Source organism: Helicoverpa zea, chromosome 27 (assembly GCF_022581195.2).
Source record: "Helicoverpa zea isolate HzStark_Cry1AcR chromosome 27, ilHelZeax1.1, whole genome shotgun sequence".
Taxonomy (NCBI): Eukaryota; Metazoa; Arthropoda; class Insecta; order Lepidoptera; family Noctuidae; genus Helicoverpa; species Helicoverpa zea.
Window position 1 is genome coordinate 2,502,595 of NC_061478.1, and position 17,326 is coordinate 2,519,920.

General features: G+C 37.9%; 1 protein-coding gene and 2 long non-coding RNA genes across 3 annotated transcripts in view; 1 reads left to right on the forward strand and 2 right to left on the reverse strand.

The window, feature by feature from the left end:
* LOC124643304 (dymeclin) overlaps positions 1-17,326 on the forward strand; it is a 68,063-nt gene that overhangs the window by 39,776 nt on the left and 10,961 nt on the right. The window contains exons 4-6 of the mRNA XM_047182236.1: positions 12,697-12,865; positions 13,923-14,074; positions 14,586-14,705. Of these exons, the coding sequence (XP_047038192.1) occupies positions 12,697-12,865; positions 13,923-14,074; positions 14,586-14,705 (441 nt within the window). The remainder of the gene's footprint in view (positions 1-12,696; positions 12,866-13,922; positions 14,075-14,585; positions 14,706-17,326) is intronic.
* Positions 3,717-4,834, reverse strand: LOC124643308. Its single transcript, XR_006985908.1, has 2 exons — positions 4,542-4,834; positions 3,717-3,944 (listed from the first exon to the last, which is right to left on the reverse strand). It is a non-coding gene; the product is annotated as an uncharacterized LOC124643308 (long non-coding RNA).
* Positions 6,398-8,040, reverse strand: LOC124643307. The gene is made up of 2 exons (XR_006985907.1): positions 7,812-8,040; positions 6,398-6,646 (listed from the first exon to the last, which is right to left on the reverse strand). It is a non-coding gene; the product is annotated as an uncharacterized LOC124643307 (long non-coding RNA).

Below are 17,326 nucleotides of genomic sequence, written 5' to 3' on the forward strand. Positions count from 1 at the left end.
GGGTGCAGCATGAGGAAGGGTCAGACTCTTACTCATTAAAACCCACCATGTTCCTTCTTAAGCCCTTTATGTACCCGGGGCTGCGGGATTGTTCGAAAGAGCTACCGCGTCCCTGGTACATAAAATACCTAAGAAGGAACACGATGGAGTTTTAGTCAGTAAAAGTCTGACTCCCTCACCGCTGCTAACCCACAGCGGGAGGGGTCATTTGAAGATTATTGCAAGCGCGAACAATCCCGCAGCCCAATTATGACTAGCCCACAGTTAAGCCTGGAGGAAGCTTATGCGTAGTAAAAAGATGTTTATTATTATTTTTGTTATGTAACACATTTTACTACGTTGTTGGTTTATTAATAAGATTAATTAAGTCCAGTAACGTTAAGTATGGGTTTGTACTACAGATTTTCCTATTAGTAATACCATAAATATGCAGATTTCTATGAGGAAGATACAGTTACCTACCCAGTACCTAGTACTGTTTTTTAGAGCTACGGTGTAATGTTTTAAGGCCGGCAAAACACGGACCGCTTCAAGCAGTCGACTGCATAGTGAACTTCAGAGTTCTATGGACGCACATACACGAACCGCTCGAGCAGGTCCTAATGATTCGGACAGTCGACAGCTTCAAGCTGTCGGCCCTGACTGCTTTAATTTTCGTGTATTGCCGGCCTAAGAAAAACTGACATTTATGTTGTCAGTGAACTAGGGTCTGACTGGATACAGACGGGATTTTATAATACCGAAATTCTATTTGTTTCTTTAGAAACATCTTCGCCTCGATCCGCTTTGGATTAGTCTGGGTTTAAGTCAATGGCGTCTAAAAATACTAGCGATATGTGGCGCCTTGGTAGGAAACATACAATAAAAACGATTGTAACGCTTATTAAATAATTTATTATAAGTTATAAATATTCTTAAAGACTAGTAATAGAGAGCTTTGGGCCCAACGAAACAACAGTTTACTTAAAAAATTGAACATGAAATGTAATACAAAGTAAACAGCTGACGTAAGAAAACGGACGTTTATAGTGTCGATGAAAATGGGCCTTAAAGATGTGACAATTACATAGTTTATGCAATGAATAGGTTATATAAGAAATAACTATGTATTATACAATGTTGGTGGTGAATAAATAATACTGTTAGGTTTTTGGTCACTCTCGAATCTGTCATCTTGCGACCTTACGAGAATCTGTGGAGAAAAGAAAATATAATTATTACTAGTAGTTACTAGTAGTTACATCGCTCTAGAAATAATGTTACTTGTGAAATGACGACAGACTTAGGATTTGGGTGACCTGGTTCCGGCAAAAAAATATATTTTAATAATTTTAACAGTTTTCCTAAATTAACTGTGTTCTATCAATATTCACATACAATTTTCAGGTACCATTATTTATAAAATGAGCCATTATTTTATGAATGATGAGAAAAATCACGTTTGTTGTATGGCAGCTCCCCAAAATATTTATTTTATTCCAGTTTTCAGTATTTGTTGTTATAGCGGCAACAGAAATACATCATCTGTGAAAATTTCAACTCTCTATCACGGTTCATGACATACAGCTTGGTGACAAACGGACGCACGGACAGAGGGGCGAAAACAATAGGGTCCCGTTTTACCCTTTGGGTACGGAACCCTAAAAACGGACGTTTATGTGGTCTGTGAAAATTGGCTTTCAATTGAAAACTTACTTTGTTAGTTTTAATTTTCTATCAGTTATCATGACGAGTCGGGCTTTTTCTCATCTTTCGAAGTTTCGTCATCGGCAGGCGTAGGTGATGTGGGCGGAGGCGAGTCACATTTCGTTATAGCACAATACTTTTCTATCATTGTTGTCGCCGGTTGTAAAGCATGTTTCTGTATGCCTTTGCCTTGTACTGGAATAAAGTATAAATATATAACTAACTTTATATCGTTATCGTTCGGTTGTATCGTGTTTCCAAGAGAATTCTTCAAAACTCCGGGATAAAAACTATCCTATGTTCTTTGTCAAGGTCAACTCTATCTGTGTACCAAATTTTATTAAAATCAGTTGTCAGTGGTTTAGACGTGAAAGCGTAACAGACAGACAGACAGAGTTACTTTCGCATTTATACTATTATAGTTCGGCCATTCAGAGAATGCGTTCCTGACACGTCGCGATTGAACTGACGACGTAACTTTGCAATGGCGTTGCAGTTACGATAAAAATATTTTTGCTGGTTGTTTACCGTTTTAACAATTGAGGAGCATTAAAACAACATTATTATATCAATAATCAATGAATGTAGTTACGTCGTCAGTTCAATCGCGACGTGTCAGGAACGCATTCTCTGAATGGCCGAACTATAGTATGGTTTCGGGACACCTTTTCACACACGGTCGGTTAGAACCATGTTAAATTCTTAATTAACTTGTGTTATGGGTGCTAACACGACTGATAAACTACATATAGCTACACATATACATATTGTAAAACTGAAATGTTATCTTGTTAGTGAAAAAATAAAAATACCACCCAATCGACAACCGTTTTTGGGATATCGATTTAAAAAAAATCCGCAAATTAAAATAAGAAAAGACTTACCACCATCAACTTGATCCATATTGGAAGCTTTTTTATTTAAATTTAACACTACACAAAACACACGTCTTCACTCGTAAGTATCGGGTAGAATATTCACACATTTCTGTAGCATAACTCACTTTATATACTTAACTCATTAGGAATGTCAACCGTTCATTATTTTTTACTTTTTGTCCTGGGTATTTTATTGTTTACTATTTTTTACAGTAAATAAGGATGGTTTATTACATAGAGTTATCCTTGTATGCTTGACATTGACGTAATATGCATTAACTATGTACGTAAGCAATTAGGTAGGGGCTTTTCAGAACTTGAAATATTGTATGTAAAAACAAAACATCCTTAACTATTGTGAAGAAGGTGGATGGGTGCTGGCTGCCCAAGACTGGGATGGTTGGCGTTTGGGGAGGCCTATGTTCAGCAGTGGGCGGCAATTGGCTGGTGTGATGATGATGATGATAAGGCCGAAATAAGTTGAACAATCACAGTTGGAGGACCTCCTTACTAGATTAGCAGTTGTTCCATTGAAGACTTCCTTAATTACTTCATCTATACTAGGTAATAGGCTAATGTTTGCTTGAACGCGCTCATCTCAGCATGATTTACAAAAAAATTGGGTTCGATAGCAAATTTTTCGGGGACGGTTATATGCTACTTTAAACCGAGTACGCGGAGTAGTTTCGAGTGGAAGTGTATATCAATCTGTAGTATCTAAGCCATATTACTGCCAAGCAAACAAACATAGTTACAGCCACCTTCCGCATTTATAATATTAGAAGAGTCGTGTATATGTGGATATTTTTCTATACATATTTATGCGGGATTTATGCAATATAGTTTATAACAACTTAAGGGGGTATTCCACTTATTCATCAATATTTTTAGCACCAATTATTACGTCACCATCACTGACCAAGATGCTATGGCCAATGATGGGTTTCCCAATGCCTGGTTAACTGGGTTGATTAGGTTAGATACTACAGTTAGGTACTGTTTTCGCAAATAATCACAATAAATAATATTGTAATTCTATCGATATTCAGAGTATTACCATTTAAAGGAAGGAGAGAGGGGAAGGGGTCGTGAGAGGTTCAAAAAATTTTATTGAAGTGTTTTTCTATGATATTAATAAATAATAGAAATCAGTTATTATAGGCATTTATTTATTTTACATGTTATTTATTGACTTTAGCAATTGCAATACAATACCTCCTCCTTTGATATCCTCCTTTTTAGGAAGTACCATAGTTAAAAAATACATTTTACAACAAATAAAAACAGTATTGTGATTTTAACCCTTTTTTGGTTTATTTCTGCTATACAGCTGCATCATACGCGAACTTGTGAGTACTGCATTTTTGAGCCCCGAAAGAACTGAAAAAAATAAAGTAATAATTAACAATTATTTTTTTCATAGTTTAACAAAGTTCCATCCTAATATGATCAGATGTTTTTGAGATAATTACGTGCCGTGTTTCTTACATTCGAAAACACACCGTTTATAATATAATACATACTTAAACACTAACAGCCTTACTTATAAACGTGAATTAAATATAAGTAATACTTAAGGGCTGTTTAAGAAAATTCTTACTTATAAACGTTGCTTAAGCATGTCTTAACTAACATTTAATCACTACTTAAGACATTAAGTAGTGATTAGTTAAAATATTGCTTAGAAGGTGATTAGAGATTTTATAAGTAAGGGGGTAAATGTGTTAGTGAACATCCTTGGCAGTCAGGCATCTTGGCAGAAGCCAGAAAGTCTGACAACCAGTCTTACTCAAGGGAATTCGGTTGGCCGGGTAACTGGTTTGAGAAAGTCAGATAGACAGTCGCTTTTTATAAAACACTGGTACTTAGCTTTAACTGGAAGCCGACCCCAACAGAGTTGGAAAAATGCTACTTAGGTTAGCAAATATGTTCGAGATCTACATAGAAACGGATATTTTGGAAAATTTTCAAACTTACCATTACGATTGAGTTTCGGGCGGGCTGTTACTAGCGTCATCGCAAGCAACAGAAACGTTATTATAAACCACAACTTCATATTAATGTAGATATTAATTACTAGTTTACTTCAATAAACACAAACTCTATAAAGGGCTTTAAGACACGACCTCCAAGGATGCCGATTGAAATATGAATGATCAATATAGCTATTAATAATTATAAAATAATGATGGTTGTCTCATCAACACATAGGGCTTAAGGCTGCGTACACAGTAGGCATAATGTTAGCAGTCGAATGAGTTAGCAGCGTATTGGTTTAGTATCATAATTGATGAGTAAGTATCATTCCCTTATCACAGTAATACCCGATCTTGATGTGTTCCACGATAAGTTGCGTATATTCAAAAACAAAATTAAAAACGCACCCTAATTCTAATCGTTATTCATTTGTTGTTTTATACTGACTTGATTTTACTTATATTTCTTAATTTTTTTACATGACATTTATTGGACATTTATGTTAATATTTAAACAATTATACTGTATTATTTGTTAAATTTCAATTCCAAAGTATGTATTCATTAGATATTCTCAATTTTATTTTTATGATTTATTATTGTATTACATCTTCGAGCCGATGAATTGCGAATGTTATGTACGCCATTATTGTCACATGCATCAGACCATAAACTAAAAAAGTATATTAAGTTATCGAATGTTAAATGTTTGTGATGTGGCAGTACTTTTTTTTAAATAAATAAATAAATAAGTACGCCCTTTTTTTTAACGACGTCAAAAATCATCAAATGACCCCTTCCCGCTGTGGGCTAGCAGCGGTGAGGAAGTGTCAGACTCTTACTGCCTAAAAACCGTCGCGTTCCGTCGTAGGCCTTTTATGTATCAGGGCCGCGGTAACTCTTTCGAACAATCCCGCAGCGTTTAGTACGCCCTTCCGTATATCATTTGAAATTAGCTGAAATTTCTGCCCGCGGTTTCACCCGCGTCCCGGATGGTGACAAAAACTCTACTTCTCCCGGAACTAAGCTACCTCCTCTCTAATTTTCAGTTTAAACGTTTCAGCCATTCTTGAGTTATAAAATGTGTTACTAACACGACTATCTTTTATATAAATGAGTATAGTATTATAGATAGAGTGTCGAAAGTTTGCCAGTTTGGACCCACTTTGCACAATTTTTACTGTTACGTGCTCCGACTGTCTCGTTTAGTGGTTTAGTAACTCCTTATTTATTTATTTATTTATTTGACCATTTATGTACACAGTAAATACATGAAAGAGGTAGAGGTAACATAAAATGGTACAATGGTACTGCTTATTTCTAAAGAAATCTCTTCCAGCAGACCCGTAGTAGGAGAGTTAGAATATAGAGATGTAGACAGACTGTGTAAAAGGAGTACAAATGACATAGTTTTTCTGTTATTTTAACGTATAACGACTGCCAAGGATGTTCAATGACTGGGACCTGCAGTTTAACGTGCCATCCGAAACAGTCATTGGTGTCCGTATTTAGAAAGTACATATAAACTTAGAAAAGTTGCATTGGTACTTGCCTGGAATTGAGCTCACACACTCATTCTTGAGAGGTTGGTTCTATACCTATTAGCACCACGACATTCTCTGTCACTCACAACTGTCTTTCAAGTTTTATGGTAATGGCGTCCACGGCCGATTTCGGCCACGGCGGTTGTTCTCATACAAGGAGATCAGCCAGCTGCGCAGGACATATTATAGTGCACGAGCATTTGCACAGACACAGATGCACTCCCTATTCATTCACTCTCATAACCCGATGGGACGGCAATCCGACACGATCGGAAAGAGATCAGGCGATTATGGTATTAATAATACAAATCAGTAATACATAGAAGGCATTTATTTATTTGTCATTACATAGACTACAGGTATAACATCAAAATACAACAATCTATTGTTTACCTCCTCCTTTTCCGGCAATAAGTTCAAAAATAGGTACCTATTTTTATTTTAATCTTTTTTTTTCAGTACATAAACCTCCTTCCCTTCGGTCTAGGTCTAGGCTTATTTACGTTGTATATCGAAATCATGTGATATCCTGGTAGCACTGCGTTCCCGAAACCAGTTATACCTGAAAAATCAAAATAATTGATAAGTTTCATCCTAATGCGATCAGATGTTTCAAAAAAACCGGCCAAGTGCATGTCTGACTCGCGCACAAAGGGTTCCGTACCATTATTTATAAAACGGATAAAAAAATCATTTTTGTTGTATGGGAGCCTCCCAGTTTTCAGTATTTGTTGTTATAACGGCAAGAATAATACATCATCTGTGAAAATTTCAGCTCTAACTATCACGGTTCATGAGATACAGCCTGGTGATAGACGGACGGACGGACGGACGAACAAAGGAGCGAAAACAATAGGGTCCCGTTTTACCCTTTTGATACGGCATCCTAAAAATTACGTGTTAACAGTACCTACAATCGAATACAAAGCAGTTATTATCTATACTAATATAGTAAAGACAAAATATTATTTGTTTGCTTGTATACTGAAGCCGGCTTTTCACTATGTGATATAATATACATATATTACATCCCAAACTATAAATATTTTTAAAGTATATATGGGGGTTATCTCGTGCAATTATTATAATTAAAAAAAAAACATTAACCGTGGTACCACAAAAACTTTTAAACGTCTGTTGAACACTGGTCTAAAAACATGTCAAATTATGTTGAAATAAGGTCGCTTCAAACAGAAGATAGAAGCCTTAAAGATGATCCCCCTTACTTATAAAATCTCTAATCACCTTGTAAGCAACATTTTAACTAATCACTACTTAAAGTCTTAAGTAGTGATTAAATGTTAGTTAAGACACGCTTAAGCAAGGTTTATAAGTAAGAATTTTCTTAAACAGCCCTTAAGTATTACTTATATTTAATTCACGTTTATAAGTAAGGGGGGATATGAATAGGAAGGGAGTGAGTGTCAGTATGACGAGTGACAGGGGAAAATGGAAGAAAATGACATATTGCGCCGACCCCAAGTAAAATTTGGAAACAGGGCAGGAGAAAGAAGAAGAAGGTCGCTTCAAACAGGTATCTGTGGAAATCAAAGGGGGAGGCATATGTTCAGCAGTGGACGTCCTATGGCTGGGATGATGATGATGATGATGAAGGACCGTTTTTTAGACAAGTGTTCAACAGCTGTTTAAGTTTGTGTAGTAAGGCCATAAATGTTTTCGAGATCTTCATAGACGTTTTTTTTTTAATTTTGAAGTTACAAACTTACCATTTCTAGGATAGTATTGCCTCCGGGCTGGGACAAGCGTCAGCGCGAGCAAGAAAAACGTTATTATAAACAATAGCTTCATGTTAATATAGATATATTAATTAATAGTTTATTTACTAAGACACGACCTCTAAGGACGCCGATTGAAATATAAGTGAACAATATCATATATATACCTAACTATTAATAATTATTAAATAATTAAAGTTGTTTAATAGTGTAAATAACTCAAGTTGTCAACAACATACGGGGCTTAGGCTGCGTTCAAACCAAACTGACTGTCAGCCGCTGAATGTCAGCATCTATGCGGCGTTCACGGCCGATTTCGGCCACGGCGTCTGTTCTCATATAAGGAGATCAGCCAGCTGCGCAGTACATATTATAGTGCACGAGCATTTGCGCAGACACAGGTGCACTCACTATTCCTTCACTCTCATAGCCCGACGGGACGGCAATCCGACACGACCGGAGAGAGATCAGGCGCAGGATCAACATTTACGTGCTCTCCATGCACGGGTGAATCAATCACCAAGACTTCCAGACTACGGGCTGCTTTGTGAAAGTTTTAGAAAACCCACAAAGCGGTGGGACTTTGTGGGTTTTCTATCGAACCCTAAACTGCGTGACGTTTTCTCACATTCGGTGCCTGACAGTCAGTTTGGTTTGGACTCAGCCAGACAGACTTGTCTGTTGTTGATGGAGTGTCGACAGTTTGCTAGTTTAGGCTCACTTTGCACAATTTACGAGTGCCGACCGACTCACAGCAAAAATAACCAAAATGAACAAGAAAATTGATTCGAGTTTGCAGCTGACTTAAATTTGGATAATAATAATGGTTCCGAAAAACAAATTAATCTCCAGCGATATGTGGCCGACTATTATTCTAATTAACCAGCGTTATAATGAATTACCGACAAAATATCGAAAACATAAACGACAAAAAATATCAATTTTAACTACAAATATGAGCAGGTACAAATAAATAACTTTTTCTCCTAAAGAAAATTCGATCATCGAGTAATAAAACTAAAGTTCCGACTAAAATACTGAACTTCCGACAAAATTACTAAGTTACCGACAACAGAGGTTTTGACAAAATAATCATATTTTTACAACTTGCATGAACTGTTATAATTTCTATTGTTGGTTATTAAATTTATTTTTTAACTCTCAATAATAATGAAAATACGCCCCGCAGGGCATCTGAGGCGGATGACGGGGAGTAGCGACCCCGCGGGGCTATATATCCGAGTGCTCCAGGCAGAGTATACTGTCCCCCATCTCCGGCCTGCCGGAGTGAAGCATGACGGGGGATAGGTCTCCCGCCTCTTGGCTTGCCTTCATCGGCCGGTCAGAGTGGAGTCGCTAGAGCAGGGTTAACAGCCCACTCGGAGGGTAGGTGCCTCGTGGTAAGTGGCGAGTGGGCCGGTGATGCTGGACCCACAGGGAGCGCGTGATCTGCGTTTAAAGTCCGCCGAGGTATCCTCACCCTTCAGCCGCTCATGTACCTGTTGCCCTCTTGTTGCGATTTAGCGACTGATTCCCGGGGGCCCAGTAAGTGAGTTGGCGAGTCTCCACCTGCCATTTTTACGTGTATTTATTACATTGTTATCGGCAGGTGCCATAGTTCCCGTAGTTTCCCCATTCCTAGTCCACTAGCATTCCATCACAATAGCCCAAGTAGTTTTCATCCATAGTTAGCAATAGTTTAGCACAGAACCGGGGATTGTCCTTGGGTACATTTCTATAGTGTATACAGGGATAATCGTCGGTTTTGTGTCACCATTTCATTAAAGTTGTCTCAAAAGGGCTTCAGCGTGTTGGCTTCGGCCCCACGTTCGCCTCCCAAAAATCCGGGACTCTATAGTCCCGAGGTCTGGTAGAGACATACAAAATAATGAAAATACCTCAACAGTTTGGCACACGCGATCGGGTTCGGGTCGCATTCAACTGTTTTCGTGTGCAAGTTCGAAAGATCCGAGCGCAGTGCGTTTGCAACGACCGACGCTTGCATGTAACGTCTGTTTATGTTAAGAAAATAAATAGTTTTTTGTTGCTTTTGCTTTCGTATTTTCACTAATATAACTATTAAGTGTACTAAGGAAACTACTAACTTACTATCTATTAAGGAAACTTAGTATTGTTACGAAATATGGATGAGGTACCCGTGTACCGTTCTGGATTGGAGGAAGAGGAGGGAGCTGGTTCATCAATACCGGTGTAGAAGAATCGTCGAAACAAAAGTTGGGTGTTGATTAAATGCCTACGACATTCGCAGGTTGCCCTTGATTTCTCAGGGTTTCCATCATCAGATTCTGACCTGATGACTATGGGACCAACTGGCAGCTATTCCACGTCGAACAAAAAAAGAATCACGTAAATCGGTTTATAAACCTCGGCGTAATCGATGTACACACATAGAAAAAAATACATTCCGGCCGAATTGAGAACTTCCTCCTTTTTGGGAAGTCGGTTAAAAAAACATACCGGCCGAATTGAGATTCTCCTCCTTTTTGGGAAATCGATTAACAATATTCTAGGAAACCAAAATCTACTTGGTTTTAGATTAAAGCATAAATACTACTTTAATTCTAACTTTTCCTGAACCTGAAATAAGTACCGATATCGAAGCATACCCATCATCCTCCGAGCCTTTTCCCAATCATGTTGGGGTCGGCTTCCAGTCTAACCGGATTCAGCTGAGTACCAGTGCTTTACAAGAAGCGACTGCCTATCTGACCTCCTCAACCCAGTAACCCGGGCAACCCGATACCCCTTGGTTAGACTGGTGTCAGACTTACTGGTTTCTGACTACCCGTAACGACTGCCAAGGATGTTCAATGACAGCCGGGACCTACAGTTTAACGTGCCATCCGAAACACAGCCAATGGTGTCTAAGATATACTTAGAAAGTACATACAAACTTAGAAAAGTTGCATTGGTACTTGCCTGACCTGGAATCGAACCCGCGCCCTCGTACTTGAGGTTGGTCCTTTACCCACTAGGCAAGCATACCCATGGTAAATAAAATTCATGATAAATGAAGCAAGTATAAGTTATTATTACAAGTACATTTTTATATTTTTTAAAAGTATTGTTTAACCACTGAGAATAATATTTTCAGTATAATGTTATAGTTAAAATGGCACCAAGTCTATGAAATATGAAAGGTAATTTATGAATTAATAGTAGGCAAGTAAAGATTAAAAAATACAAAGCATAGTTTTCAGTAGAACGTAATTTATACTGGTAGAAAAGTATTATAGCAACAAACAGTGATGTTTATTTTTCGAAGACTTTAGTATCTCATTCGGTCGTTTCGTAATTTTTATTCGGAGAAAAGTAGTCGGAAAGTCAGTATTTTAGTCAGTAGCTTTAGTATTTTGAGTAAGGGCAATTCTTATTTTTTTGTCGGAGCTTTTATTACTAGCCCTTAAATTTTAGTCTGCCACAAAATGTTCAGTCGCTAGTCGGCTACTAACAGTTGACCTACGGTGAACACAGCCTAATTGGTAAAGGACTGTAGAAACCCCAGAAAAGTGAATCATGTTATTATTATAGGCAGTTTCCTAATGTTTGTTTTCCTCTTTCACGCAAAACTTCTGAATAGAATTTTGATGAAACTTGGCAGTAATATAGGCCATACATCTGTAAATATATAGGCTATTTTTTTCGGGTTCCGTACCCAAAGGGTAAAACGGGACCCTATTGTCTTCGCTCCTCCGTCCGTCCGTCCGTCTGTCACCAGGTTGTATCTCATGAACCGTGATAGTTAGAGAGCTGAAATTTTCACAGATGATGTATTTCTGTTGCCGCTATAACAACAACTACAGAAAACTAGAATTAAATAAATATTTTGGGGGGCTCCCATACAACAAACGTGATTTTTTTGTCCGTTTTATTAATAATATAATGGTACGGAACCTTTCGTGCGCGAGTCCGACTCGCACTTGGCCGGTTCATTATCTGTATGTGGGTTGTAGTTCCATCATGAAATGGTTGAAAGGAACCACTTGAGGAAGCTAATTCATTTAGATCTTCATATGAGCGCTGGGATTTTACTTTGATGCAGGAAAATAGTAGAGTTATTTTGTTATTGGCAATAAAGTAAATCAATTTAGCTATTATTGCATACCTACCTTATCTTGTCATAACGAGTTCCTCTTTGAGAGGCACGTTAAATGGGTGGATCCCGGTTGTCATTTGAACATCTTTGGCAATAGTTACGAGTGTTCAGAAGCCAGAAAATTGGACAACCTCTTCTACCAAGGGGAAATATGTTGCCCAGGCAAATGAGTCGAGGAAGTCAGATAAGCAGTCGCTGTATATGGCACACTGGTACTTCGCTACACCCGGTTAGACAGAAAGCCGACCCAAGTAAATGGCGAGAAAAAGCTTTACTCCATTGGAATTGGCACACAAACATATATTAAACTAGCTTCCGCCAACGGCTTCGTCCACGTATAGTTCGGTTATATCGCATTTCCAAGAGAATTCTTCAAAAGTCCGGGATAAAAACTATCCTATGTTCTTTCTCAAGGTCAACTCTATCTGTGTACCAAATTTTATTAGTTCAGTGATTTAGACGTAAAAGCGTAACAGACAGACAGACAGACAGTTACTTTCGCATTTATAATATTAGTAGGGATTAGTAGGGATAAATAAACTTCTGCATAAAATAATGATTCAATTGATTTGGTTACTATTATTATTTTACATATTTACATTGACTTTAGATGAGTTTTAAATAAAAAGTCAAGACTCAAATAGAGTACGAACTGATCGTTACGGCAAACCTCAAATTTATTTTTTTATTTGGAAGACTTAAAGCTAAAATAACTTAAAAGTTAAATAAAACTTAATCACGAATTTCTTTTGTTCACAGTGTGATGCTAGCATGGCAGACCTTCAACGCCCTCTTCGTGATTCGAGCAGTCAGCAAGTATCTGGTTGAAATGGTGCCTGAGTATGAACTCTGCCGGCATTTGGACGTTCAAGCTGAGAGGAGGGTCGGCAATGGACCCGTTGAAAGTAGAGAAGGAAATGATACCACGGTAAGAGTCCCTTGCTTTAAGCTACTTCACCCGTTAATAAGAATGGCGTTGTTCATACTGATTTCTGACACTTACGCGAATATTAGACATTGAAATAAAACTACTTTTACGGACACTTATTACGATAAAATCCGTAAAAGTCGTTTTATTTCAATGGCGGTGTTCAGAGAAGGATTAGCTGTTAGAATGCATGGCTTTATCCCGTTAACGTCACATACAAAAATCTGTTACGTTTTAAAGGGCAACACGGTAACATTTGGTGGAAGAACTTGGTAACAAAGTTTGCCCTGAAATTATTATAAAATTATGACAAAACAGTTATTTTTTTTACTCTTGACTTTTTTCTCCTATCCAGTAGTACTTATTGACTTAAAAACTTTTTATTATATTTTGTCAAACTACACAGCTGGCTCAGTGGCTACACCAGTAAATCTTAAGAAATATTAGTTAGTAACTTTCCCTAAAATTAGTTTCATCCAAAGCAGTTCAGCTTTGCTCGTGGCAAAATAACAAGGATGACACATAGTCACAAACTTCCTCCTTTACAAATTAATTACTAGAACTAAATAAATAATTATTATTATTTTAGCATGAGGCTCTCGTTAGGCGGCTGGATCAAGGGACTGATTCAGAAGGCAGTACTCCTTGATACGGCGCGTATTGTGAGGAGGTTTATGTCTCCGGGACCCTAACCACCTTGGACCCTGTGCCCGATACCGGTGGCAACCTATTTTTCATATTTTTAAATGTTTTTTATTTAATATTTAAAACTCCGCCGGTAAAAAGCCGGTAAGTCAGAAGCCAGTAAGTCTGACACCAGTCTAACCAAGGGGTATTGGGTTGCCCGGGTAACTGGGTTGAGGAGTTCAGATAGGCAGTCGCTTCTTGTAAAGCACTGGTATTCAGCTGAATTTGGTTAGACTGGAAGCCGACCCCAACATAGTTGGGAAAAGGCTCGGAGGATGAGGATGATGATTTAATATTTAAAAATGTAATTTATATGTTTAACAATAAATAAATGAGAATATTATTATATAATACTATTGTTATTCCACAGCCATCACAAGAAACATCCCCATCACCTCTGGCGACCCCCACAAGTCCTGAAGCCCCGGAGCCGCCCACATCCCCCAAATTAACCGGCTCTGAGAGCCGGGTGGAAATGCTCATTGACGCACTCATTGGGCTTATCATTGATGTTCCTGTCACGTGAGTATTTATTTAATTATACAAGGGTACTTTGTACTTTAAGGTTATTTTAATTATATCAAAATATTTATTGGTAACCAAGTCGGTATAAAAGGATTTTATGCAGAAAAGGAAGGGTAAATAATATGAAGAAAAAAATTTACAGATATAATTCTTTCTTAAGTATCGAATACATCAAATCTAGATTAGAAATAGATATATTTGAAATGAATATTTTTGTTAATAAATTCTTCTGCAAAAAAAAAATGTTTAAAAAACTTTTTAACTATGTATAATATAACTTACCAGTTATTAGTTTTCCCGCGGTTTCACCCGTGTCCGATGGGAACTACTGCCTGTGCCTGGATAAAATTTAGTGTAAGTCAACCCGGGGATAGTGTAATTTCCCAACAGTGAAATATTTTTTCCAATTGGTTCAGTAGTTTGGGAGCCTGAAAAAAACAAACAACAAAAGTCTCATGTATCAGGGTCTCATGTATTAATTCATATAAATATTGGTTTATTTACACAGTGACAACACATACTATCTACACTTGGAATGCATCAACACAATGCTAGTTCTGATGTCGGTGTATATGTTCGCTGGAGTCCACGGACAAACGCGTCTTGTGGACACCTCGCTGATATACAGGTGAGTTCTCATTTATTTCACTGTAGGTCCGGCTGTCATTGAACATCCTTGGCAGTCGTTACGGGTAGTCAGAAGCCAGTAAGTCTGACACGAGTCTAACCAAGGTTACCAAACTACCAACCAAAACCAAGGAGGTCAGATAGGGCGGTCGGTCTTTGTAAAGCACTGGTACTCAGCTGCATCCCGTTAGATTGGTAGCCGACCCCAACATAGTTGGGAAAAGGCTCGGGAGATGATGATAACACATACTACCTTCACTTGGAATGTATCAACACAATGCTAGTTCTGATGTCGGTGTATATGTTCGCTGGAGTTCACGGTCAGACGCGCCTTGTGGACACCTCACTCATATACAGGTGAGTTTATTTTGAGAGATTTAGAAAAAACTTCCAATAGCGAGCGGGCAGAAAAAACGAATGGTTCGGTAGCATTTTCTGTAAAACGGCCAAAAATCGTGTATGTAAAAGATTTTACAGTTCAAATCTTTCTCTAAAATGTTTTGGATGCAAATATTAATACATAGTTTAAATACAATTATAGAAGAAAGTTTTGAATTGTAAGAACTTTTGGAGCTTAGCAAAGCTTTATTACATTGAGGTGTATTATTATAAGTGATCTTATAATTCGCGGTGCGGTTATAATGATGTGTTTGTGATGTGACTCAACGAAAACTAGCCTACGCCACTGTTTTGCTCGGGTCCCGTGCTACCTCGATTTACTTAATTAACCCTGAATGCATTTTTCAAATTCAAATCGGACCAGTAATTCCTAAGATTAGTGCGTTTCAAACAAGGAAACAAACTCTTCAGTACATATCAGTGGCGAGGCGTCCTTATAAGCCGATTCCCATCGGCTTCCCTTTCGAATTTCAAGAAAGAAGCATAGGTATAAGTTATAATATAGGTATAGGTATAGTTACTATAATCATTTAAACCACACAATTTAAATATGTAGGTATAACAAAACGCCTACCACCGTAAAAAAAATTGTCTATAAATTACTTGAAACATTTTGCTCCTACTAAACAAGCCGCGGCTTCCTCCTCCATACAAAACTACGCTTGCGTGACGTCATCCACGCCGCGCCGAGCGATGTTCGCGGCATATGGGCGAGCGGTAAGCCGGCTCACGGAGCGGCTTCCAGCCAATCAAAACTCGCAAGTGAACGAGAAAGAACGCGTCAAGAGTAGAGTAGCTATATCTGTCTACGAGCGAGTGACAGCGCTTAGAGCTCTCAAATATGTAAACAAACAAATCAGACAAATTCACTCTCATTGTTCTTATTTTGTTTTAGATAATACCATTAACAATTTGTTCTTTGTATTACTAGTGTGTGTATCATTTGGAAATAACATAGTTCGTGTGTGTACAATATTTTATGTTAGTTTAAGTGTTTTAGTTACATTATGTCAACATAGATGGCGTTGTGCATTTTTATGCAAATCCTGAATCGCGGTGTTAAGATTCTCCGCGATTTAATGACCGTAGTTGGGATTTTTTTTTTTAATTCACCAAGTATATAATTTTGTTTAAGTAGTTGGCTGTATCATTACTCCCTACTAATCCCCGCGATCGCACCGTGTTGTGACCGACCTGGTACTCAGTACAAGAAGTACAGTACTACAGTGTGTGTACTTAGTGAAAATAGAGAGACCTACGTTGAATTGAGTTATTTTGATACGTAGACAGTTGGCATCAGGTATAGTGTACCTACTTTTAAAACTTAACTAGGATAGCATTTATCGCATTAGACTGTTTTCCGACAGATTATTTACTTTAGGTAGGAACTTATTTTTCAAGGTTAAGTTTTGAGAATAAAAACGTGTTATAAAACTCGGGCACGCCGCACGGGTGAATTACCGACCAATATTACGTCTATATTAAAATTACTAACGTCCTGACGGATAAATACCTACGATAAATATCAATGGCTAACAGGCCGTTGTAAATTAAATACTTAAAATGTATTGTTTCTAGTGCCAAGTTTTCTCAGATTCTAGTAGTTAATATACCTAACTAAAGATAATAAAGTTTTATAGATATTAATAATCTGCCGAATTCCTCGAGAAAACGTGTTCAAACTATTAGTCTCTCTCCCCCCCCCCCCATCCCTGAGTACTCCCCCCCCAGTTTTTTTTTTTGCTGCGGCTTCCCTATTTCATTAAACCCCCCTTCGCCACTGGTACTTATTATTATAGATATTATAAATAAATAATGTCGGGACACTAAATAAACAAATAATAATGTCGGGACACTTTCACACACGGTCGGTTAGCCCCATGGTAAGTTATTAATTAACTAGTGTTATGGGTGCTAACACAACTGATAAACTACATGTAGCTACATATATACATATTTATAAATACATATAACACCCAGACCACAGCCAACAAGCATGCTCATCACACAAATGTCGACCGAACCGGGAATCGAACCCGGGACCTTTTTTTTTTTCCGACGTCAAAAATCATCAAATGACCCCTCCCGCTGTGGGTTAGCAGCGGTGAGGGAGTGTCAGACTCTTACTGACTAAAAACCGTCGTGTTCCGTCATAGGCCTTTTATGTACCAGGGCCGCGGTATCTCTTTCGAACAACCCGCAGCCCCGGCAGGCCTTGGCCCT